The following is a 27,572-nucleotide window of genomic DNA, read 5'->3' as shown; positions in this document are numbered from 1 at the left end:
GGTCATAACCAAATCTGTACTCGAGGCTGAGACAAAGATAAATGCAATTTTGTGACATTTGGGCGATGGCGGCGAAAATTGCACGATGCCATCATTCGGGTGCTCCAAGAAGGTGAAATAAAAGAATAAGTGTTTCATAACTTTCTCAAACTTTCGGCTTTTGCGCATTTTTTCACCATCTTTCTCGCGCAGTGATTGTGATTATATTACATCTCTTCGATATTCATCTAACAATCCCCGATAATGGATTGAGATGGTGTTTTTGCGTACGTGAAAGACAGACAGTGAAGAAAAGACTCACTTTGGGATGGGAAAAAGTGGAAATTCTTTTTGGTGAAACATCACAGAGAAAGAAAGAAGAAGAAAAAAACGGAACACGTCTTGAAGAAAGTTGATCTGAAGCGGTCGAAAAGCGATTGAGTCATTGGGAGAAAAAAGAAGAAATCATTATGGACAGAAAGACAGTGAAGAAGGTGAATTGCACTCTTATTTTCGGGCAATGCTCAGCTCTTGTGAAGTTGGAGTCCAACTGACCTACCTCAATAACTCTGGGTGACTCTGAGACAGCGCGACTTGTGCAGATGCAAGTCTCGTAACAGAGCGACTGTGTCTCCATTCCTTATGGCTTTGGACGCTTTTCACCATCGCATCTCGACTCCTGCATCGCACGTAACAAGTGGAGTTGAACATAAATTGTAGAACACGTTTGAAATTACTCAATCGCCACTGTTTTTCTTCTCCCGCTCTCACCAACATTCTTTTCCAACCGCGCTCTTGGACACTTTTCGCCAACACGCCGTGCTATTGAGAAGAACAGATGGTAAATGTGTGCGCTTTTGTCTCTATATTCCTTCGGGATTTGACTATGAACAAACTTCTTTTGAGAGACTTTTTCCTCAGCGTGAAACATATAATTGCCTTTTGAGCAGATGGAGAAAAAAAGCTCACATAATTGACCCTCGCATTGATTTTGACCGGAAAAAACCTCGAGGCGATCACCTCAGGAACTTTCAATTAGAATGTACAGCGAGATGCTTTCGTTTAGACAAGAGTGAAAGACTCTGTCGATGGGCAAAAAAGAGGGCTTCAATATTAGGTTCGAGAGCGAAATTAGCTGTCAAGAGTCTGACTTTATGGCCGCATTCATAAGCTGAACTAATCACAGCAATGGAGACTTTTCTCTATGAAAAATCATTACATTTCACATGGAATATTGGAATAATTCCATTCATTGGGTGCGCCAAGGGTGAAAGAATATGATCAGATGTGGTGTACAGCTCAGTAGAAGTACTTTAGAAGTGAAAGTGTACAAAAACTAATTGTATTCCTTTCCTGAGTGCTTCTTTTAATGGTAAAATATCCCTATTTTTTGGATTTCTCTTGATTTTTGCACTAGAAATAAGCACAATAATCCTTTTTGAGGTTATGTGACGAATCAAGAACAGATTTAGTGAATAATTCTACAGAATAAAGCAATAAACATCTCTATTCTGCATCTTTAATACCAAGAAACACTGCAAATTGTGCTAAGATTCAACATAACCTCAAAAATAGTCAGTTGGACTTAGAAAATGTTTCATTTAAATAATTTCTGTGCAATTTTGACTCTGAATCAGTAGTTTAGAGTGCATTTGCAAATCACAATAGACGATTTTGTAACCTAGAAGGCTTCCAAACTGACTTTTTAAGATCACATTTTAAGGTTATGGTCGAAAAAGATGCCAAAAAATGCGTTTTCAGTGTATTTTCACAGAAATATCGAATGAAAATTTAAGAGATTGTTCTGGATTCTATAAAATTCAAGTGCGTGAAGTGTCATAAAGTGGTGTACATATTTATCACTTATTATCTCCACTTTGGGGCGCACTTTTAAATTAAAATTCCACCACTTTTTTTTCCCACACTCGCGTTGACCCACAGCAATTGTGGTCACAACAATTGTCGGCTGAGTAAATCGAACGAGGCGGAAGAAAATTGCAAGAATGACTTTGTCGATTTGAATTGACCGAATAAACGAGCAATTAACTTTCAAACGAAAACACCTCTTGTCTCTCCCCAGAATAGTCGCAGAGTTTCGGTCACTCCTGCATTGGGAAAGACGTCGCAATTTTTGCAATAAGTATGAAGAAACAATTTGTTGAGAGAGAAAAAAATGATTCGATTTAGTCCAAATGGTGGCTTCGGTGGATTGACGGTGTTTGGCTAATGAAATTATTTCAAGGTCTCCGCCAAGCAATTTTGCACCAAGTCGAATAATCAATCAAGAGGAGTTCTTGTAAAAGTTAATTTATTGCTATATTGTGACCGTTATTAAAAACCAAACACGTGGATTTCAGCAACGTCGATTCGTTCCATTTAGATGCACCGCCCTTCCAAGCAGTTGAGAGTCTTCGACTAAGAGAATGGTCAGCACAATGTGAGGTGTGAATCGCATGCGATTTCATCGATAATCCATATAATTGAGGTCTCTGTTGGGCAAGATACTCAATTCCAGTAGCTTCTTTCCGTCTTCTTGACCACATGAGCTCTCACCTGGCAATTAATGAGCAATAAAAAAAAATTGACAAACAAGTGCAAGAGAAGAGGAGAAGCGCAATTTCTCAATATGTCTCAAACACAAAGAGCGCCTCAAAAGGCGCCTTCAAACCGAAAGGCACACAAACTCTGTGGGTCACACTTTTCTTCTCGCCTCTTTTCTTCAATGCACATAGCGCAAGTGTGGACTTTTTGGGTGTTTCCCCCACATGACCGTGGTACTTCACAAACTGGATCGAATGCCAAATTGATTGTGGGCCGCCATGCAGAATTATGTAAAGTTACAATTTCAACAATTCAGTGATTCTTTCCCACCGCTCGCTTAAATGCTAACCGGTGCAGTTTTTAACAGTCAAAACTGGGACTGTTTATTGCCGAAATTTCCCCAATTACGCTCTTAACATTGTGGCTATTAAAATGTAATTTCTCGACGTAAAGTTAACCCAAGGGGGAGATAATATACCCTAAATCTGTTAAAGAACTGATTTTAATGTTCCTAGATTCGCTAATGACAAATTTGTGTCTTGATTTTCTGTTTTTGTCTTTGGAAAATGCTTTTAAAAATACTAATTGAATTGTGAGGTTATGAATCAGATCTAAAAAATTCTTTTTTAAGGGCTAATTTTATTCCTTTCAAACGTGGAAATGAGAAAATACAGTGGATATTTTAATGTTTCTACATGATTATTACGGAAAATCACGGAATTAACTAAGCAAATGACGTTCTTCTATACTAGAATGACATTTTTGAGGTTATGATTGACTTTTAAGCATTTTCTCAACCAATATGAAATTTTTTGTACAAAAATGTTCAATTCTGCTGAGAAAAGAGAAATAATCCCAATTTAGGATCAAATTTGGTGATTTTGAAGATTATTTAATCGTCATAATCAGTCTTGAATTTATTACATAACCTAGAAAAGCATAAACTGGTTTTTCTAAGCAAAATAATAAAGAAAAAACCTCAAATTGTTGAAACTGAACCTTTGCAATGCAATTCAAAGTATTTTAGCACTTCCACAAGAACTGTACACCACTTCCGACCATAATATCCGCCCCTTGAGTTAACCCTTTTGCAGTTGTGCCTGAAAGAAAGTCACGCGGTTCAATGTTGTTTTCATATTAAAGAAATTCTCCTAATCTTTCCAATTTGGAAATCAGATATTTCGCAATCTTGAGTGCATATTTAATATGTTTTATAATACCTTTTCCCATCTTCAGATCAATTTGAGTACAAAACATGGGGAAATTTAAACTTCCACCACCGCAAATCTGAGCATTGCGTGAAATTGTAAAATTAAATATGAAATGGAAAGTGTTTTTCACTCTCGACCAGCAATCAGTGATGAGGAAAAGAGATCATAAACGTCAGACCTTGAGGTGATCACCGTGAGCATTTCGAACACAAACACAGCGGAGTTTCCAACGCGCGAAGGAACCATAAAGTCTTGCCCATCGTTCTTGATCACTGTTTGCCGAAGATGGATTACAGGTGCCAACAATAAATATTGAGTCATCTCGGAGTGGCGATTTAGTGGTATCATCCGGGTGTGAAGTGTTGCAAGAACTTTATGTGAGCGCCAAATTCAAGATCGCATCGCACCAATGAAGCCGATGGAAAGTGCGCTCAATGATCTTTTTGGCGCTGCTTATTCAATCGAGATCGGCGCGCGCTGGTGGACAAAAGCCGCCGATTGCGCAACGGATAACCTTGATTGTCCGGTGCAGTCGCGATGAAAGTGTTACTCCGTGGGAGAAGAGAGTTTTGAGATGCAAACATTTTCACCTGAGCGCGGAATTCCGCCCAGTGTGTCAGATGAGGTCAGAAAGGACATCGCGATCGCGGCGAAAGTGCAATTGAGACAAGAATCGCGCGCGCGAGAGTGAAAGTTACATAACAACACCGCGTCTTCCATCTCACCTGCATTCGTGCTTAGATCCACTCTTGCATTACATCCACTCCATTTACTCCGCGACACTCTTTGTCGGGAGATTATTCAATGCATCTCGCGGCACGTGAGACGTCAATTGCTCCACATTGAGCGCGAGAATTCCAAATATGCAGACACAAACACACACACACAGAGAAATTATGAATCAAATCATCTTCGAAACATCCACAGCCAGCGAGTTATTAACCTCATGCGAGTTGCGCACCAAGGAAATTCCGACAATTAGCATTATGAGCTGGAAAAGTTGATGGAAAAATTCTCAGAATTCACCTCTTAAATTATATTCTTAACCAAGGGGAAGATAGTATGCTCAGAAGTGGTGTACAGATCATTAGTCTCTATTTAGCCAAATATTTCTAGGTTGTGTGAGTGATTTAAGACTCAATTTCATCTTAAAGTAGTAATTCTGACGACTAAACTGAAAGTCTTCGTGCTTTACTTGTAGAATTTGTCCTGAGAAGTGTTAAGGAATCTTCATACAATTTATGGTGTACAGATTACAGCCATATTATCTTCCCCTTGTTCTTAACAGATATAATTTTTTTTAATGATGCATCCAAAGTGCTGCACTTTCTATTGGATTTTCTCCATCTCCGTAATGTATTTGGTACTTTGCATAACCCTAATCGCGAGGTGCATTGATTGAGAATGACTCTTATTATCTAATGATGACTTTACACACACACACACACACAGAGTGAAGAGCGAGAGTGTGGAAAATGTGTCCCTTCTATGGATAAACAGGTGATGATGTAAGTGCAGATCAAACATGATGAACTATCGATTGAGGTTCCCCAATAATCTTCTATGCGGGTATAAAATTCCACACGAATTCCCACATAAAAGTGCTAAAATAATCAAATCATCGGTGAATTTCCAGTGATTGGAACTTAATAAACAAAAGTCTCATCATAAACGGATGTTGAATATTATTATTTAAGTGTTTTGCCGTTCGTTTTGAGAAGGTATAAACCGCCACGAGAACAACATCAAAGTCACCAAAGTGACGGAGAATCGTTTGTAAAATCTATCATGGCTGATGACGTTTGCGCAGATACTTTAAGAAGCAGCGAGTGAACAAGAAGAACAAGAAAGTTCTCGTGCGGAGGAGGTAAAAAAGAAAAAAGCCGCAGGCAAGTGGAGGGCATTTGGACAACGCAAATATGTAATTCTGCCCACTGCCAAAAAAAGGCCAAAGCAAGTGAATCGACCTGTGGAACAGGATGTTTTTTCACGTGACGCGTTGGGAGACTTTTCTGCAGAATTGCGCGATGAAGTCGCGAAGTAATAAACATTAATGACTATAATAGCCACCCGATTAGGAAACAAACCCCCCCAGAATTTTTTGCACCTCTTCGTGAGCTGAGCATTTTACTTATAATGTTTCAAAACACCTCTCGGATTAATTAGAAGCAGTTTATTTCAATTTTTCGCCTGTGATCGCGAACACAGAGTGGAAAAAGCCAGTCTGAGCTTTGCAAGGAGTTTGGCAAAAAAAAGTGAGCCTCGTAAATAATTTATCTCCACGGATAAATTTGATGGAATTCGCTTTGTTGCGATTTTTTTTCTTATCGTCTTTGGAGAATTCCTTCGAAGCTCTTTTGCGTACAATTTTGCAACATTTTCATGTATCAAGTTTACTGTAATGAGTATCGCTCGTGCACAACTTGCCATAGAGTGCATAATATGGAAGAAGTTATGAAATTGTGAAAAGGTCTGAGGGCAAAGCATGCTCGAGCTTCTCTTTAAGCCAAGGGGAAAATCACTGGGCGATTTTTGAGTCGAAAAAAAACCGAAAATAGAATATTTTCAGCAAATTATATGGAAATAAATCAAATTATATTCAGATATTCTCTGAATATTTAATTAAAATTTAAATATTTGATTATTTCCTCCACATATTGCCGCCAGAAGGCAGTGAAGTTGGCGTGGGGGACGCTATTATTATCGTGTTTTTCGCATAATTTTCTCTCTTTTCTCACGCAATCTTACACTTTATAACATCCTGACGAGATCCTTGTTAGGAGAGAAGGAAATTTGAATGCAAGAATAAAGCTTTTCGCGTAGAAAAAGCTCGGTTTCATCATCAACAAATCATCTGATTGAGTTTGAAAGGCACGAAGAAGTTCCAATTTAATTTCCCAAAGGCAAATTTGGCAAAAAATATTTTATATATAAAATATACAGCAAATATTTTAATTCGTCTGTTTTACAAATTTCATTTTACGGGATTTTTAGTATTTAACACCGTTAAAAGGTTATTAAAGAGACGTTTAAACCTCCCAAATTAGTCAAAATACAATCGGAAAAATCACGAAAAATGATTGAATAATCACAAAGTTATTGGTTTGAATTCGCGAGTGATTTTCCCCTTGATTTAAGCCAAAGCAAATTGTGTCTTCGGACTTCATAAACTTCATGAGTTTTCCTCGGTTGCATTCTTCATCGATAACAATGTGGTGAATTTAAATAAAATACCAGTCGCAGAACTTGCGGTGTGATTAGAAATTCAACAAACAGTCTTGTGTTTGCTATTTGATCACCGCCTCTGATAATTCCATAACAATGTTATGTACATTGCAAAGTACTTTCGCAAGTGTAAGGAAGGAAAAGTGGTTGGATTTTTGGGTAAAATTCCATTTCACTCCCCAAATAAACATCTCAAGTGGGCAGCAAAATACAATTTCCACTATAAGATCTTCATGTGCGATAGAGAGAAGCCAGATCTTGATTCATGAGGTCACATTTATGGGTGAATATTCGGGAAAGGCAGAGTTGAAAATCAAAATCGTTTTTTTCTTCGCGCTCTCTGTCTGACATGTGAAGTCGCGCGCATGTTGGGAAAAAAAGCTCACGCCAAGCCGATCATAAACAAATTAATACACGATAGGGAGCTATAAGGCAAGTGGAATGCTCGGAGTGATCAATTTGAGGAGAGGCGAGCTGAAAAACAATAACAAAAAGCTCACGAGACGATTAAAAATGGGGAAATCCAAACCTTCCTCGCCATGTGAGTGGAAGTTTTATTTCAATATCTAATTACTATTTGTGGAGCCAATGTTTCATGCTTGCTAACTGTGAGAAGAAGCGCATATTTCCTCGGATATTCCACACATTTTCGCATTGTTTCATTAATTCTTCACTCGATGATATTAGCTACAGATTGCGTATGATGCAAATTAGCGGGGAGCTTTTTGCGCCTATCCTAAAAGCTCTCCTCAAATTCACTTAAAAACCATGACTAAGAATTCTCACAAGGCGATAATAATATGCCTCAAGTGTACAACCGATATTTATGTGAAAATACACTAAAAACGCCTTTTTGGCATCTTTTTCGACCATAACCTCAAAAGTATCACAGAAAGATTTTTTCAAAGACTCCGTTTGGAAGCTTTCTAGATCACAATATCTTTTCTTATAGTTTGCCCATTACCTTTATATTGTTAATTCACAGTCAAAAACACCCAGAAAGTCTCCTAAATAACTATTTTCCATGTTCAAATGACTCTTTTTGAGGTTATGTTGAATCTTAGCACAATTTGCAGTGTTTCTTGCCATCAAAAGTACAGGAAAGCACTGCTTATCGCATGTAAATGCTTAATTCTACCAATGACTAGCAATTATTATCTAAATCTGTTCTTAATTCGTTATACATAACCTAGAAAAATATTATTCCGTTTGTTTGCGAGTGAAAATTGAAATAAAATCCAAAGAATTTGGATGATTTGTCACTAAAAGAATCACGCAGGAAAGGAATATTGAAGGTTTTTCAACACTTCCAGTTCTTAAGTACTTCTTCTGAGCTGTACACCACTTCCGACTCTATTATCTGCCCCTTGTATTCTTCTGGATGCTGGAATTGATTCTCACTTCCTTCTTCTTGTCTTCTCTTGCAGACTTAAACAATGGGATTACACAAACAGTACCTGAAAGTGGGTCGAAATGCTCGTGATCAGCTATTTGGAATCCCTCCGCCCGACGGCAAGCCCTCCTCACCTGGGCCAACCCCTCTCTCCATGCTCATATCTCAGGGAATTAAGCTAAACAATAGTAAGTATGAAAAGCCACACATCTCGTCAACGTCATTAAAAAGCTCACAGGCCACATATTATGATGGGGATTCACAAGTCTACATGAAGAACAACCGGATTCTTACACAGTTTTTTTTCTCTCTCTCTCGATATTCTGCGTATTTCATATTTGAGTCCAACCACGTAATTAGCATAGACAATGGATGATTAAAACATTAGGAATAAAAGCAGGTTTCTGCGTGAGCAATCTTCAGTTAAAACGTGCTCCAATTTCTACATGCGACTGCGAAATATATTTCCTGGAAGCCTTGTGACAATTTCCAGAAGAAAATACACAAATGATGAATTGAAGTGATCATCATAAGGCCATTAGAAGAACAGTTAAGAGCATTAGTTTTTGATAAATTGTGTTCGTTATGAGAGAGTTTCATTGAAAACGGCTTTATTGGGGAATTCCTGCAAAAGTGAAGAAAGTTGCATAACCTTAAAGAATACATATATTTGTAATTAATTCCTCCCATTAGTGGCTTTAGTGCTGCTGTAAAATTATATAATATCACTTCACAATTAGTGGTATGCTAATCACAAATATCATTAACATTCATGAGCATAATTCTTAAAGACATCTCTCTGCCTTCCCACAAAGCTCCAATATTTCGCGGATAGATTGACTGTGTCGAGAAATCAGGTGGAAATTCGCACTTAATGATATCGTCATGTGTCGCATGGTTCTTAATAACAGCCACAACTATTCACAATCTTAACTTATAACAGTCTCACTTAATTTGTTCTGCAATTATGACGCCGCGCGCGATCAGACAACTTTGTTACTGTCACTGACCTGAATTACATGCACTAGAGGTCGTTTTCATTCACATCGTCGTCGTCTTCTGGACGCGCTCTTCATGCCGGATGGAGCTTCTGAGCCATCAAGCTCGCCTGTGCAGTTGTGAGCTTTTGTGTGGCAAAAAGCTGTGCTTGTCCGTGTGTGAAATTGAATATTTTGCAATTTTCTCGTGACATTCCTTCTTAGTTGAGCGCCTGATTCGAGAGGCTTTTCATGCCAAACCAATATTGGATGGCAAAATCTCAACTCTGCGCTCACAATATTTTGAATTTCCATATCGACGGCTGAATCGAAAACTATTAAAAGTCAATATTTGGTCTTCCTGTACAAAAATTTTGTAATATGTATCTTATGAGACAACAGTAAAAAAAAAGTCGAATATTCATTGTTTCGCTGTACAATTTATCCAAGAAAAATCTTTCAAAATTGCAGTCAAATGCATAAAACGCCTTTCAGAATTATTCTTACATATTTTAAGACTTTGAATGAATATTTGTCACATCTTTTAAATCCTTCATTTGAAAACATTGAAGAAAAGTTGACTTTTTTATTTCGTTTGGATAAAATTAACTTTGGAAAGTAATATTTTAAGATTTTCTATTAATTATGACATATTTTAGTCTATTTTACCAATAAAATCAACTAAAATAATAACAAAATAATAAATACAGAGCAATATTTGTATTTTAACGGGCGATTTGAAGGCGTTTTGAGGGTTTTGAAGTAAATTTGGCAAATTTCGCAGCTGTATTAAAGCAAAATTTTAAACACGCTTTGCTGAAAAATTGCGATTTTGGCTTTTCATATTTTTCGATTCATACATCGATAGAAACACTCCCGAAGTCAGTGGAGTGAGATTTTGCAGGCTCATTCTTTCATAACTCACTCCGAAACACTATCAGATTTTTCCGGATGTCTGAACTGCTGTATTAACAATTTTGCAGAAAAATTCACGCTGAGCTTTCATGGGAAATTTTGTTTATTTCCCACAAGTGTTTTGAAGATTCCTCTCTTGATAAATATCCCACCAACAACAGCGCGAGTTTCCAATCCACAATCCATTGAATCGCATATGGTGAAGAATTTCTGCACAAAGTGGCTTCATTGAAAAGTCTGCTGAATATGCGCGCGCGGCGAATATTTTGCAACAATCTCATATGTACCCACCTTGCTTTGCAGCCTATTGAGTGGAAAACCTGATGGCGTATTTCTTGGCGAATTAGTTTTTCAATGCAATTTTCAGTTCAATGTTGAATCAAATCGTATCGCATGCCTTCCAACCAAAGCATCCCCAGCTCGGCGTGTGTGGCAAGACGCGCGCCGCGCAGTGGGGAGAAGAAGTCATCAATCTTGAGCGAATATTACCGTCGTAAATGCAATATTACCTGCTGGTATAAATTAAATACCTCTCAAAACTCATATATACATATATTATTAACATTTTCAATAAGCGGCATCGCGAAACTGTGAGAGGCGCGCAAGTGACCAACTGAAAGTGCTTCCCTTGCGAAGTGCCTCATTGAGGTGAGTTATTAGGAAAAGCACCGGTTTACCTTGTCAAGAACGCTAACATTTCTCGCCGGTGCGCGGCTAAAAGTCGCGCGTGGAGCTTTCAGACTCTGGAATCTCTCACGTGCGCTCGCGAGGCGGCACGTTTTCCCCGCCAAATGGGCCAAGAGAGCCACAATCTCATTGTCCCAAGAATACCACCATCATCGGCAGCAGAAGAAGCGCAAATTAAGCTTGACATTCTCGCAGTGGCACTTCTAAGGTGCGTCACGCCAGTGAAAGGACATGATTAAGTCAAGAGTCGCTCAGACACTTCGCGCGCACCTTTTCGGCTTCACTTGAGCAATTTTTGTGGCTCAAGACGAGACACGAGTCGCGATATCTAGAGCGCAAATAATCCCAAGAAGACTTGTCCAAACACTCCAGTATTCCTCTCTCAATTCGCGTCCATCATTATCTTCGTGTGGTTAAACTTTACAGCATACAATAACATCATTATGGCGATGGAATCTTCCGTCAATATATTAAACAGAGTGCGAATTTGTGAATTTTCGACCTTTCAAAGCTCATAATTTCTTGCAAAAATCCTAAATTCAAACTTACCTCACTTTACAACCGGCAATCTTAGAATGATAAAAGTTGAGAAAGAGTGGAAAGTGGGTGAGATTATCAGAAAATTCTGCTTTTTTATTCAATGGCTGAATCAAAAAGTGTTAAAAAAAATTGAGATTTGTATTTTATCGGAAAATAGTAAGAAAAAATCATTTTTATCTAAAAATACATAAATGGAAAATATTTTCATGTTTTTCTGGAAGAAAATTGTCTTAAACTGCAATCGAAACGCCTCATTAATATAAACATTCTAATTTTATATTCTCAGTAATTTCCTTAAATGCTCATAGAAAATATTGAAAAGTTGATTTTTTGGACCTTTTTCGGATAAAATGTACTCAAAATTTATTGAAAATTGACTTTAGGAACTAATATTTTCAATTTTTCTATAAATTTTGCCATATTTCATTCAAAAATTTCAATAAATACCAATAAAATCAACGGAAAAATTCAGAATATAATGATTATAGAGCAATAGAAGCACTTTAATGAACGATTAGAAGGTGTTTTAAGGTAATTTTGGCAAATTTCGTAGCGATATTAATGCTAAATTTTCAACTCGCTCTCATAAAAAATATCAATTTTGACTTTTCACAGCTTTTATTCGTCCGTCGAATTGAATTTGTGGTCACAAAGGATCTTTTAAGTTTTTAAGTCTCCTAATGCGGATGAACCAAATGCAGAACTTCTCGTGACCATGATATGTCTGATGCCATTAAATAAATGCTGTAAATCTCGTGTTTAGCGTTTCTTCTTGATGGGCGATAAAGGCAAAAACATTGACAGAAATTAATCACCTTAGGCAAATATTCGGTGAACATTCGGTGAGTGTGTAATCTGATCGTATGTGAAACAAGTGCTCTAATGGGCAAAAACGCATAGATGAAAATTTTGAAATAATTAGTATTTATTCTTGTTTTATGCCTATTTTCATTCACTCCACCATTAGCTTATTTTGGCCGCCGTGAAATACACTTGAGTAATTGCAATTGTACGTGGCAGAAAAAGACAACATTTGCTCATATCTATGTACATATATATGTATCTCTAGGTGGTTTTGGGAGAAAAAAGGTCCGTTTCGAGACACACACGCGCTTTGTGCAGAGCTCTTGCTCAAAATTGTAGTTCAATGTTCAAATTCAATTTTCTCTGCTTCTTTTTCTCACACTCGACATCTCGCAAATGCGACTTTTTTCTTATTATTTTCATCACTGGGTGGATCGAAAATATCGTCAAGTCACTATCAATATCTCTATGAATTGGCTCCGGAATCTGTTTTGATTTATTTTCCACGATGACACGACAAATTATCACTTTTTTCCCCTCCCCATTATTCAGCCTTTCGCGGAATCATTGCTTGGTGGATTTGACAAGAAAGTTTTGCTGAAAAGCATTGCATGTGAGGATCAGATCTGAAATCGCTTCTTGTGATTCACCATCAGTTAAATTTGGCGGTGAATTTTCAACACACACATCGCAAACGGCCGATGGAAATGAGCAAAAAAGAAGCAATTTAAAAACCATAATTGCAGGTTTCTCCTAAACGACTCTTTACCTCATCATATACATATTTCTGACATGTTTAATTGTGAAATGGAAACATTGATGCTTTTTCTCGTCTTCTTGCAAAATTCGCCTTCAATAAAAATCCACACGCTAAGATTTTTATACACCTGTTCACCCTTCCGGGGTCTCTCTTGGCTGTTGCATTGTGACCAAAAAAAGACTTTTTCCACCACCAAAATGTGGTCTACATACGCAATAATTGACATTTTCACAGGGACTTCACTTAACCCTAAATGCCGATAAACTATGTGGAATATTGACTCAATTATCGCTGAATGATAAATGATAATTGGAAAAATTGTGCAAGAAGTCTGCGAAGAAAGTGATATTTTGTGCGGCGAAATTGGTCTTTTTCGTGAACGGAGGCAAAATTACTTACTCTCATTGATCTTTTAGTGCTTCAGACAAATTGCGTGGCTTCTGCATAACTTATTATGCGTGATTTCTGTCTTTTTCCAACCTAAATTAACCAAATAAAGACTCTGACATTTATCAGTGTTGATATTTTTCTACAGAAATGAAGTCAACTCTTCATTATTTGTGCAGAATTTAGCGCAATATTGTGCGTTGTTCGCATTAGAGATTATTGCAATGGTGTGAAGATAGTAAAATCAACATGAATTGGCTAATAAGAAGCGTTTCACGTACGTTTCAGGTGTTGTTCAAGGAAGTAAATCTCTTTCAATTCATCATTCTCAGTTGCACAAAGTGTTGAGCATTTCGATTGTTCCCCAGATAAAGTCCACTAAGTGAGATGATTCAGTTGAGGGGCGCGAGTGAAGAAATACGTTTGCAAATCCTGCAATTAATACTCAATTTATCGGCCATCAGGCCTTGAACTATAAAATCAGCCAACATGCGATGAAAAAGCACTAAGACGAGAGACTCTGCCCTCCTTCGATCGATCAGCTGAGCAACACCTTTGCCACTCATCTAATGGAATGCGATGTTTGATGATCGCAATTGGGAAATTTGGATGGCAAATGGGCTTTTATCCGAACAGTGGAATCTAAAAGCTTGCGCTTTTTCTCTCTTCGCCTTTGTTGGACCTCCAAAAAGTGCAGTAAAACCTTTATATGCTTGTCGCAGATAAAAAGGCTAAATATTTTGATTTAGGCTTCAACTTTTTGTCCTGTGCAGTGAAAAAAGCACTATTTGAGCAGCACAGAGAGCGACAAAGTCCATTACTCAATAATCTTGGCGATTTATTTTCATAGAAACCTTACATTGCCTTCAAAATGATCAATCGACTTCTTCATCGTGGTCAAACATTGATGACGCTGTGAGCTCTTTAATGACCATGTCAATGTCACATTTGCCCACTTTGCTAACCACACTTTTTCTCCTTTCCACCCACTTTTCAGATCGTGTGGCTGTGATAATAATAGGAATTATAACACTTATCATTGGAATAGTTCTCTCTTCAATCCCATGGTTAGATTACTGTATTCTTAGGGTGAGTTTTTTCAGATTGTTTAATCAACCGACAATTCTCACTTCTCACAATTCTCCTTTGCAGAATCTTAAGCTTTGGAATAATACAATAAGTTTTCAATACTGGCAACGACCTGGAGTCGTACGACTGACAAAAGTTTACATCTTCAATGTCACAAATCCCGAGGGATTTCTCAATGGTGAGAAACCGAAGCTGGTTGAAGTGGGACCATTCGTCTACAGGTGAGCATGAGATTATTTAAGATTTAATGTGATTTAGATCAAATTATGCAGTTTCTTAAAAATATTTTCGCTGCTCTTATGCGCACATCTTTCCTCATTTTGCGATATCTCGGCTCTTAATTGAGATATTGCCATGATCTCAACGCCATTTAGCGGATCTTTAAATTATAATTATTTCTTGTCTTAATGAAATTGTCTCTAAAATTAAGAGAAATATCGAATTTTTAGCATCAAAGAAAGAATAGCCTAAATTTCACATGTGCACTATCCTAATTTGCGCTACTGTATTTATAGATAGCATAGAGAAAACTTTCAGCAAATTTTCACAATTATCTGTGAATAAATAAAAAATGTGTGAAATTTCTACTGTAAATTGAATTACAATAGGAAGAAAACCCAATTATTTATAACAGTTGTGATGGAATTTATGAGAAATTTTCCCACAGTAATTGATAAACATCAATTTCCTGACTTAATTGAAGTAACATTATTCATAAAAGCTCACTTAACGAGAGTAATCATTAAATACTTCACATTGTATCAATTTCTAAATTTCTTCATTAAATCCGACGTTGAAATGCGCCTGTTTTTCGTGTCAATTCACATAAATCTGCGAAGAGCGGAATATTTGTAATACATTTTCCTACAATGCTTGGAAGATTCATTCTCGTGAATTGTCGAAGTCTTTCACATTTTTCTCTCTCTCTTAAATACGTGCGAAAAATGATGTTGCGCAACAAGCAAATGACACTGGAAGACCCAGAATGTTGAGAAACATGCGGCAAAATCATCATGTTAAATACCAATACAGGCAGTATAATTGGCAAAATTACTCGCATACACAATAATCTGGCGGAGCAGTAATCGTGATATTGTTGACTTAATGATCATTTATTGATGCATTGAGCGATGGGCGCTGCTGTGTGAAAATTACATGAATTTTCGACGCCTGTTCACTCATGAATCGCTTCAGGTGAACTTGAGACGAAGAATTCTGTTCCGCGATGCCCAGAAAGCTCAACCTCACTGAGCACACCTTGATAATCATCGAAGGCACAGCGAGCCCTCAAGTTTAATTGTAACAGTCCAACGCAAGAAATTATGTAAAACCCGCGCTATTCTCTTCTTCTTTCACAGAGAGGACATGGAGAAGACGAATATAAAATTTCATGACAACTACACAGTCACGTTTCAACATAAGAAAATACTTCAATTTGTTCCTGAGCTCAGTGTGGACAAGAATCAAAGAATAGTCACACCAAATATACCCCTACTGGTGAGTATTTAAATGGTTCAAGGGGCAGATATTATGGCCAGAAGTGGTGTATAACTTCACGGAAGTATGGAAAGAATATTTCCTTTGTAAAAGCTTCTGTTTCAACAAAGTTTAGGCATTTTTCAAGTTATTTTTCTTAGAAAAATCAATTTTACCGCATTTTCTAGGTTATGTTATTGATTGAAAACCTTTAAAATCATCAAAATTATGTTAAAATTGGGAATATTTTTCGTATTCTCAGCAGAATTGAACATATCTGTGTTCAAAAAGCGTCTGATGGTTTAAAACTACAGTAGCAGAAAACAGTTGAAAAGTCAAACATAACCTCAAAACTAATTTTGGTGTTCAAATAACTCCGAAAATCATCACAATTGTGTTTAAACTGGAGAATATTTCTCCTTTTTCTTGACACAGTTGAGCATTTGTGCTCGAAAAACTTCAAATTTGTAAAATTTCGAAGTAAGAAACAGCTTTACAGTCAAACATAACCTCAAAAATGTCAATTTAGCCTAAAAGGATGTATTTTCTCAGTTATTTCCGTGGTTTGTCCTTTATTATCCAATAGAAAAATTAAGATATTCTCTAAATTTACTCATATTAACTTTTGAAAGATTTTAAAGTTGGTTTTTATAACCTCACAATTTGATCAGAATCTTTCTAGGCATTTTCCAAAGACAAAACTAAGAAATCTAGACAGAAATTGTTCAAGAACAATTTCTAGGTTTTAAAGATCATTTCTTCCGATCTTAAATCTAAGTATTTGAAGAGCTTAAACCTCTTGAGATGAAAAAAAACTGGATTAGATTGTGATTGTGATTAGAAAGTGCCTTTAAAGACGTTCAAAAGCGTCTGCACAGAAACTGTTGTACAGATTTAAGGCTTATTATCTCCCCCTTGGATTTGACATAATGTTTAACTATGCGTGATTCTAATTGCTCTCGTTTTGCAGACTCTCTCAACCCAAAGCAATAGTTTAGGATACTTCCTGGCCAAGACCATTTCACTCATGCTAACGGCGGCAAAGTACAAGCCCTTCATCGAATTGACGGCAGACGAGCTGGTCTTTGGCTACGACGACACGCTCGTGAGTCTGGCGCACAAGTTCTATCCGCGAAACAAGCGACCAATGTCGCGAATGGGCCTCCTAATAGGGGTAAGTGCAAGTTCTCACGCGTGGCTAAGAAGGCATCTGATCTGGCGGTGTGACACAGTGAGTGAAGAAGTGGCCATCCTTGTGCTGGCAGCATTAACCGAATTCCCAACTCGGAGAGTAGAACACCGTGTCGCATGTGATTAATAAAGTGACCGCGTGTGGGGCAACAGATTGACCGCAAAGCACACCAATTACCTTCATCTCATTCTCTTGATAGCGGCTCTGAGCATTCTAAATTGCATGAGGTCGCGAGAGCTTCACAAGTGGATCACTCAGAGTAGTTTGTCCTTAAACTTGATAGCTTTTGCGCTTGTTGTTCATCGATTGATCAGCTGGGCTCGTGAGATCGCGATCATTCCCACACTTTGGCGCGCTTCTTCTCTCTCTCTTTCTTCCTATGCCGCACATTTTTCCTCCATTTCTCTGACTCATCTGCCAAATATTTGCTGATGTTTCTCACTTTCTGTCCTTCAGCGAAATGGAACACTGCCAGAAGTGTCCACGATCTACACGGGTCACACGGGAATGGACAAGTTTGGCTATCTCAATCGCATCAACGGACTCGATCATCTGCCATTCTGGGAGGATCCGCCGTGCAGGAATATTTCCGCCTCAGAAGGATCACTGTTTCCGCCCAGAGACATCACCAAGGCGGACGTCGTGTACGTGTACGACAAGGACATCTGCCGAACACTTCCACTCGTCTACAGAGGCCCAGTGGTTAAAGATGGTAAGATAAGACAAATTTCCGATCAACTTTCATCAGGGCTTTCTAGCGAAACATTTCACAACGAATCATCAATCATTTTGGCCTATATAAAGTACACACCAAGGGGGAGATAATACAGTCAGAAGTGGCGTAAAGCTCAACTGAGGTTTTTAAGATGAGAAAGTGTTCAAAAAATTACAATATCCATTACTTGACTGCTTCTTTTGCTGACAAATTATCCAAATTCTGTGGAATTCTATTGATATTTTATGTAGAAACAATCATAAAAAAATTTTGAGGTTATAATTCGCATTATATGATATTAATTCATAGCCTTAAGTTGGGAAGATCAACAGTCATTTACAAAATTAAGCATTTTCCAGCAATAAACATCGCTATTCTGAACCTTTGGTGCCAAGAAACACTGCGAATTGTGTTGAAATTCAACATAACCTCAAAAATAGTCATTTAGACTTGGAAAATGGTTAGTACAAACCTTTCTAAAAGATTTTGACACTGAATCACCAATTTTGAGTTCATTCGCCAAAAAGCAGATGATTTGAATGATTTGATGAACCTAGAACGCTTCCAAACAGAGTTTTTGATGATATTTTGGTGATATTTTGAGGTTATGGTTGAAAAAGATGTCCAAAAATCGCTTTTTAGTGGATTCTTACAGAAATATCGAATGAAAACTTAAGAGACTCTTTTAGATTCTATAAAACTCAAGTGCTGGAAGTGTTAGAAAGTGGTGTACAGATTTGAAGCATATTATCTCCCCCTTGGAATATACAGGAAAAATTGCACTGCATTTAGAAAGCCACATTGTGCATCGCTTCGAGCCATTCTGGGAAATCTTCACAACGCGCATATCTCATTCGGAGAAACTTGCGAAAAGCGCCTCGTAAGTTCTTGCGCGCGCGCGTACGAAAGCTCTGGGCCTTGACACGGAGCGCTCTTTGGCGCAGATCATTTCCACTCCACTTGGTTGGCAAACGACGATGGTTTGCGCGCGCGCGCGTTCAAACCTTCGCCCATCGCAGCGACCTTCGAATCTCTAATGAAGAGTACACATAAAAGCTCTCTTGCGCTGTGCACATTGGGATGAATTAATGTCATGTCACTCGGCTCTATTATCACTTCAAATTCACTGTTGATTTTCTCGCTCGCCTCCCACCCGCTGCAGTGCAAAATTGAGCAAATATTTGCGCATCGGATTCATTAACGCATACACAGGTGGTTGGAAAAATTGCCTCTCATGCGGGAAATCTCTTGGGCAAACACGCGCGCGTCCAACTGGGAGGAAACGACGACCACAGGCTGAACTTGAGCCACCCGAGAGTTGAGACAATATTTGGACAAATGTGCGAAGGTGGCTTCACAAAAGATCCATTTCTCAATCCCACTCTGCGTGACTTTGTCTTTGCAGGCCTGGACGCCGATCTGTACACGATGCCCGAAGATGTTTATGGCGACGCGAAGAGCAATGGCAACAACAGTTGCTTCGACACAGAAGAATACAGAGCGACGCGCGGTCTTCAGAACATCAGTCCGTGCCAATATGGTGAGACAACTCTGAAGATCTCACTCACATTCCCTGATTCTAATCTCCTTTCTTCACCCCAAATCCAGGCGCTCCTGTTTACATCTCACATCCTCACTTCATGGAATCCGATCCAAAGCTGCTCGACAGCGTCGAAGGACTCAATCCCAATCGAGTTCAGCACGGAAGCTACTTTAAAATTCAACCCGTAAGTTTGCTCTCCTCTATCTCAGACACAATTACTCTGTTGAATGCAATACAATAACCTGGGAATTGTAAAATCCAACACATCTTCTATAAATGGGTGAGAAATGTCCGAAGCAAGTGAAGCTTGAAAGTGCCGTTCAGCAAATTTCCTTCTAAATATACAGTGCTGAAAACGCTCAAAGTGCTTTAATGTATATATTTTCAACAAATTGAAACAAATTTTCTCTTCCTCTGCTATTATTCCATCGCTAAACGATATACATTTACTAAACTAGTTTACAAAGTACAAAAATATACACTCAGAGAAAACTAATCTAATAAAGATTAACTGCGAGTGTAGAAAATGGGCGGGGCAAGTAAATGGGCGGAGCTTAGAATCAAGTTAATCATTTTCTGACATATTCTCAGTTTCTGAGTAGAATCTTTAACACTTCGGTGACAAATTAGTCAATAGAATTTCTGTATTCTTGCAGAAACTCGGCGTTCCGTTGGAGGGCAAAATTCGAGTGCAGCTGAACTTGAAAGTGGAGAAATCTTTGCACATCCAATCAGTGAAGAACTTCAGAGATTTCGTCTTTCCCATCATGTGGCTCGAGGAGGTGAGATCTTCGTGAGCTAATAGATGGAGAAGAAGATCGTGGATGCTAATGGATTTCCACTGCTTTTCCAGGGCGTCAGTGAACTCACTCCGCCGATCAGGCGATGGATTTACGTGGCGACTGTCTTCGGGCCCACCGCCATTCCCATCCTGTCGTACAGCCTGATCGTGGGCGGAGCCTTCTCCATCATCCTCGTCTTCGTGCGGGCGTACAAGAACTTCATGGCGGATCCCGCCGTGGAGATCCTGGAGATGGGACGCCGATCCTTGCGCCGCGGCAACAGCTTTATTGCCCAACATCAGCTGCGCCTCATGAACCGCGACAGCTACACTCTGCTGAAGGTCGTCAACGACACAGACTCACCGGACACTTCCCCAACGTGATCCCCAATCATCGTCCTTAAGCTCAAGTCCTCTCGACATACTCTCTCGCCCCCCCAGTAAGATTACTGTGACAATATCACCCTTCCTCGATCACTCGCGATCACTATTGTTATAATTGTGAAATTGTCAAGCATTCCACACGACAATGCTCTATCTCAACCAGAGTTGACGATGCGCTAGATAAGAGATAAGAGATGTTCTTGCTTTTGCAATGGCAAATTATTCAAAAGAGAAAAAAAATCATGTTTGATTTGCATGAAAAGCTAGTCAGAAAAAAAGTGTTGAATTTTTTTTTTATATAAACAAGTGATTTTAATTAATTTAAATAAACAATTTTACAATGTTTGTGTGTAAAGATTGTTAGACGTAAAAACTGATTTCTTTAGGACTAGCTATGAAGTGAAAATTGGAAAGGTGAATAAAAAAACTAGTAAATTACGCAAAGTTGAATCTAATTTGGTGCTAATATTTGAAATTTATCGCGGTTTTTCTTTAACCAACTATTAAAAAAAAACACTTGAATTTTATCCCATATCTTATCTGTTAGGATAGATTTATCAACTCTGTAAATGTGCTCAATAATTTTTATTTTAAATAAATAAATAAAAGGAATAACAGAAGAGAATAAGTGCTTTTGGGATTAAATTATTCGTAATTTAAAATCCACTTTTAGTGTTAGTTTTTATACATGAAAAGAAAATACGCTCATTAGTCTTTTTAACTACTAAATCGGAGGTAATATTATAGCGTAAGACTTAGATTGTACACCAACTGTAGCGATTGTAGGTCATAATTTTTGTACTCAAGGGTTTAAAATGTTGCAGAAAATTCTAGCTTTAACGGAAAAATATTGAGTGAAGAAGAAACAATTTTCAGTGAAGATGGAAAATAAGACGTCAAATTATGTAATCATATTGATAGAAAATTATCCACTTCCGATACTAATCGAAGAGAACATATCTAAAAATAAAGAAAAAAATACATAAATCACGTGAGAATATCATTATGCTGTGATTGCGTGTCTTCTCGAAACTATATGCAATTAATTATTAATGTAAAGATGTATATGAAAATGTATATATATTAGATAGATATTGAAACACAAAAAAAACATGCAAATTTCTTTTCCACATTTTTCTTGTTGTTCAAACTCATGCAGATTCACGATCGTCTCAGTCAAGTGATGTTCCAAAAAAATAAAAGCAGATATTTATAGGCATTCAGAGGTATTTCGCTGTGGTATTTAGCGGTCGCGTGTCATGGCCTTTTTTGCATTGCAGCGACACGACATTACGACTCGTCATAATTCATGCATAAATTGCATTTAATGCTTCATAACACAAGACTTATTCCACGCGTTTTCACCTATATTTCCCGAAAGCATTGTTACGCAAAAGCTCCATCTTCTCCTCTTATCAAGGGAGAGATAATATACCTTGAATCTGTACACCACATTCAGACACTTCCCCAGTTTCTCTGCAGAATCCTCAACACTTCAGACACTGCTAAACGCCTTCAAAGGCATTTTGAGATCAAGATTGTCTCAAGATTTGTTCATCAACAATTTACGTCTTGATTTTATAGCTTAATCTTCAGAAAATGCCTTAAAAAATCCTGATGAAATTGTGAGGTTATGAATTTGACTTAAAAATACCTTAGGCCTGGAAATTAGTAAATATGGCGAATTTCACAATGTTTCCACCAAATAATGAGGTTGAATTTGCCACTTTACAGCACAAAACGTGAAAATAACAAGCAAAGAGAATTCTCTGAGACATTTTTGAGGTTATGGTTGACTTTTAAGCTGACTTCTAACTAATTTGGAGTTTTTTCGAACGCAAATGCTCAATTCTGCTAAGAAAAGAAAAAAAATCCCAGCTAAAACACAAATTAGATGATTTTGAGAGGTTTTTGGACACAAAAATCTGTTTCAAATCAATAACATAACCTAGAAAAAGCGATTAAATTGATTTTTCTATGCAAATTTGTTAAAATGTATGTATTTAGTCGGCAGTAGGACAATGAAACACTTCCTTTCAAGCTGTACACCACATCCGACCAGAATATCTTCCCCTTGCTTCTTACATCACATCATAAAGTTCTCAGCAATCAAGCGCAATAAATTTATACTCATTTCCGTGATTTTAGGGCGATCCTAAAGAAAATTTTCATTGGAATTAGCCATAAAATCAACAGATGAACTTCTGCAGGCTTTTGATTATCGCAATAATCATAAAACGAGCTAGAATTTGTTTGGTAGCGAAGCAAAGATTGTTCTTTATATTCAAGAATAGGAGAGAAAAAAAGAAACATTCCACGCATTGCTTCTCAATTCTCAAAAGTGTTCAAATTAAATTTGATGGATTTTTTGGGGTTTGCGTGCGCAAATAAATCCCGTCGATTTATTTCCACCCCATGCGAGGGGGTGGCAATTGTCGCCAAGAGGATGAGGACACAATGGAGGCCACCAGATTGTCGGCTTCAGAGAGCATTCGGTGTGTGTGTGTGTGTTCTTAGGGGCAAAAAGTAAGCGATTATTCAGGCGATAGAGCTGTCAAATGCACTCGCTCAGCCTCACCCTCGCCATCATCAAACACCCCCTCGAGTCGCTCTTTTTCCCCGCCGTCCGCCGTCTTCGTCCCTCTAATACATTTATCGCCTCCTGTCGATGGATTCGCTCCGGATTCTGGACACGATGAATAATTTATGCCGAATTTCGACCGTGAAAGTGACGTTGAAGCGCCGAAAAAGTCACGCTGAGAGCCGAGAGATGATTTGCCCGAGAAGAAGCTGTAATAATTTGATGAATATAGACTCGATTGACCACTCAAGATGTCGAGACGATGAAATCGCCGTCAGAGTGACGATTAAAAGGTCCACAAAGATATTCAACTCACATTTCTGAGTCAAGGGCTTCGAGTTCTTTCTCTTGCAGCCACTTTTCGAGCGCTCAACTGAAGCCCACGAGCGGGAAAAGTATACCTACATTCCTTCGGAAATTCCTTGGAAATTCTGAATGCACAGCAGAGATAGGCGAAATCAAGGGAGAGTTAATACAGTCAGAAGTGATGTACAGATCAGCGGAAGTACTTAAGAAGTAGAAGTTGTCCCGATTCTTTGTATCTTCATTGATTCTTTTACGTAAAAACAATCATAATATTACTTTTTATAAGTTATGTAATGAATTAAGAATAGATTTATTGAATAATTCGCACCAATTCTCATAATAAAATCTGTTGAACTTAGAATATATTTCTTTTTAAAACCTTCTGGACAATTTTGACTCTGAATCAGCAACTTTTAGATTCATTTTCAGTTATTGAAAATTTTTTGGTGATAATTTGAAGTTATGGTTGAGAAAAATGCCCAAAACCAGCTGTTTTAATTAGATATTTATAGAAATATCAGATGAAAACGTAAGAAAATGGTTATAATGCAAGAATTATTGTGCAAACAGTCAAAAAATTAAATGGTGTACAGATTAGAGGCATATTATTCTTCCCTTGAGCGAAATAAACGTAAGGAAGCATATTTTTTAGCGTCTTCTATTGTCCCATTTCTCTTTTTGCCACTGTTTTTCACACATTTCTCGCAACCATTCACAGTATATTATATGACTAATCAGATTGATTAGGCATTCACATCTCTCAGCTGAGCAATAAAGCAATCATTTGAATACTTCCTCAATCTTGAGCACCTCAAAAGCCCCTTCATGTGCAATGAATCCGCGTTGAATTGACTTAATTAATCGCGGTGTCCCGACGTGGCGGGAGAGTGAATTCCTCCTTTGATGTTGAGAAGATGAAAAGCCACGTCTTCGCTGGGGTAAGATGGAGAGGAAAAAGCCCTGGTGGAAATGCTGAATATTAATTAATTTGCAATTGAGTTACCTGCGAGCAAAACACACTCTTCACAATCTGCAACTGATCCCGCGAAGCGCACCTCTTTGTGGTTTGAATTTGGGACGAGAAAGAGGGAAAAAATAGCCGGGAAAATTCGCATGTGAAGCGCAATGAGTTTGTTTGTGGGTGAAAAAGGATGCCGATGTATTTATAGTGAATGCGGAGCGAATATTGCTCCATTTAATCCAATCTAATGCTCTATAGTGGGTAGAAATTTCATGGCGAAAATAGAACGCAACTCCAATTTCTGCTGCTGACATATCGTTAAATCAAAACCTTTTCTTCGCCTCGGCACACAAGGCGATGGTGGAGAATGAGGCCGCCCAAATCGCGCTTTCGTACTCCTTCGCCATAATCCCGATCATAAAATTTAAGTACATTATTGTTATTTGATTATAATAAATGTTCCACTCAAACTCCTGCGGCGGAAATTTTCCTTCTATCGCGCGCGCTGCGCTTGGGAAAACATATTAATCCATGGCGGAAATGGAGGGCGAAGTGCACATTAAAGAGGAATATTTTCCACTTTATTTATGACTCTGCCAGGCGAACTGGAGAGCAAATAAAGCTCTCACGAGAGAGAGAGAAAAGTGGATTAAAAGGAAATTAGAGGGTGAACTTTTCCACCCGCTCTGCCAGCCTTTCCCTCACGATATATATACAATTTGTCCAAATTGACTTACATTCTCCGTGTACTTTTGCAGACTTTGCAAGGCATTTTAATTGTCGTTTAGCTTCCCAAACATTTCAAAAACCAGTTAACACAGCGTTGTGATCGAATTAAGCGAAAAATCTTGTGATTTTTGTCTCCTTTTGCAAATCAGATTAATATATTTCTCATAAAACTCACCATTTAGGCATTAAATATTTATGTGATTTTATTTGATTGACAATGAAATTTACTTTCCTTTCGGTCGCATGTCATAAAATCAACACTTGGAAGCTTTAATAAATTAAATTGCTGCCATAAAATCCCCAGTGAAAATTGCCAAATTCAAACTTTTCGTCATTTCAAATTACATTTTCTTGACATTTTCTAAACAATTGAATTTAGCAAGGGGAAGATAATGTGTCTTAAATATGTACACCATTTCCAAACACTTCTAAATTTGCCTGACACTTCTAGAAAATAAAATTTGAAGTCTGTTTCCAGATAATTTCCCAATTTAAATCGAATCTCTTAAGTTTCCATTCGATATTTCTATAAGAATCGACTTGAAACAGCTATTTTTAGACATCTTTTTCGATCATAACCTCAAAAATGTAACTAAGAGAGCTTTTAGAACTTTCTTTGGAAGATTTCTAAATCACAAAATCAACTCTTATGACTTGCCAATGATCTTAAAATTGCTTATTCAGAGTCAAAATTGTCCAGAAAGTTGTCTAAATAAATATTTTCCATGTCTAAATGATCATTTTTGAGGTTATGTCAATTTTAGCATAATTTTCAGTGTTTCTAGGCATCAAAGGATTAAAAAAGCACTGTTAATTGCTTTCAAAAGCTTAATCCTGCCAAACTAGCAGAATTTATGTGTCAAAATGCAAATTATTCACTAAATCTGCCCGTGACTCGTTACATAACCTAGAAAAAATATTATTACATTTGTTTTTGCATAGAAATCAAAGGAAATCGGAAAACTCTGGATGATTTGTCAGTAAAAGAAGCACGCAGGCAAGGAATATTGAAGGTATTTGAACACTTCCACTCCTTAAGTACTTCTTTTGAGCTGTACACAACTTCTGACTGTATTATCTCCGCCTTGGAATTTAGAAACAATTTTGAATGTGCCTTGAAAATTGCCCACAGCATCACTTTTTCCGTCTCCAAAATCCAATGACTCTTTTTCCCCAAGTGGTTTGAAAAAGAGTGAAGTTTTGTGAAACGGAAAAGTGTCCAATAAATAAAACATCTGTCGTTGACACAATTTAATCAAATTCTCATCACAATTGTGCTCTTCTTCTTCCCCATTTTTCCTCCCTTTTCCGGCAGAAAAATCTTCCCGAGTTTCTGCGATGCTTTCGAAAGAAAAGGTTTTTGGCATAATTTCACGATAAAAATTAATAAAATGAGCCTCGAGACATTGTTTTAAGGGTGATTCCTGTGCCAAGGAAGAGCTCTGGCGAATCATCCAATCTGCGTCAGATGGTCAGCCGAGGAGCAAAACGTGTGAGAATCTCTTTGTTTTTATTCATCCAACTCTGTGGCGCGAAAAGGGATGAAGAGAGAGAGGCGGATAAGAATATAATTGATGCTGTGTTTGAAAGAGAATCAATTAGATTAATTAGGAAGGATTTTTTTTGGCTTTTGTCCAACTGCGTCAGAAGAAAATCAATATGATTTCCATTAGTCCTTTTTCCAGTCATCTTTTCAGTCTCTCTTGGGAAAAACTGGGCGCTGATATTGTAGAAAGTATTTTAGAATCCAATAAACAGACAATTAAGAAAGAGATTGGCGCTCTCTTGACTGTCATTTATTGCAGAACTCCCACAGAAATTCGTGAAAGTCCATAAAAAGTCTTATGTGCACTCGCCGAATGTCTTTCGCTGCCGCTCAAATCGATACTCAATGGCGACGTTGGGGAATTTCCCCAGTAAAATCGCGTGCGAAATGCGTCTTCCCACGCGGCGAGAATAGCCCAAAAATGACCCCATAAATGGATGCTCTGGTGATTTATTTGATGACGCAGCCGAGAAGGCGCGAAGAAAGCCTCAGCATGGCGCTGGGGAGGCAATAAAATGGCATGAAATCCCCTCGGAGAGTTGTGCAGCCGCAGTTCAAAAATAAGTCACGCCTTTCGTCGAATAAATAAACCACCACACACGCTCCCCAATTCGCGCAATCGCCCTCCGCAGCCTCCCGCTCATCTTCAAGACTGCCGCGCTCCGAAGAGCCCAGAAGAGAGACACTCGCATCCCCAGACTCCGGGGGGAGAAGAGTTCTCTTTCTCAGCTCAATTTTCCACTCACTTTTCCACCAAATTCATCACAAATCTTGTACAGATATTTCCTCTTTTTATTTCACCTTCTCATCCTAAACTATCGCAATATATATACTTCATCGCTATTTCGTG

General features: G+C 38.0%; 1 protein-coding gene across 3 annotated transcripts in view; it reads left to right on the top strand.

Annotated features, from left to right (window-relative positions):
- The window catches only part of LOC132260347 (scavenger receptor class B member 1), a 30,919-nt gene extending 9,122 nt beyond the window's left edge, over positions 1-21,797 (top strand). For all 3 annotated transcript variants that reach the window (XM_059758403.1, XM_059758402.1, XM_059758401.1), the window contains 10 exons: positions 8,384-8,537; positions 14,417-14,508; positions 14,572-14,729; positions 15,867-16,005; positions 16,955-17,158; positions 17,633-17,888; positions 19,297-19,431; positions 19,500-19,618; positions 20,091-20,216; positions 20,288-21,797. In XM_059758403.1, coding sequence (XP_059614386.1) covers positions 8,393-8,537; positions 14,417-14,508; positions 14,572-14,729; positions 15,867-16,005; positions 16,955-17,158; positions 17,633-17,888; positions 19,297-19,431; positions 19,500-19,618; positions 20,091-20,216; positions 20,288-20,599 — 1,686 coding nt within the window. In that variant the 5' untranslated portion in view covers positions 8,384-8,392 and the 3' untranslated portion in view covers positions 20,600-21,797. The remainder of the gene's footprint in view (positions 1-8,383; positions 8,538-14,416; positions 14,509-14,571; positions 14,730-15,866; positions 16,006-16,954; positions 17,159-17,632; positions 17,889-19,296; positions 19,432-19,499; positions 19,619-20,090; positions 20,217-20,287) is intronic.
- Positions 21,798-27,572: the final 5,775 nt, after the last annotated feature.

This window comes from Phlebotomus argentipes, unplaced genomic scaffold (genome assembly GCF_947086385.1).
Source record: "Phlebotomus argentipes unplaced genomic scaffold, Phlebotomus argentipes genome assembly scaffold_18, whole genome shotgun sequence".
NCBI classification, from domain to species: domain Eukaryota; kingdom Metazoa; phylum Arthropoda; class Insecta; order Diptera; family Psychodidae; genus Phlebotomus; species Phlebotomus argentipes.
The sequence above is the reverse complement of the archived record's forward strand: the minus strand, read 5'-3'. Positions and strand labels throughout refer to the sequence as shown.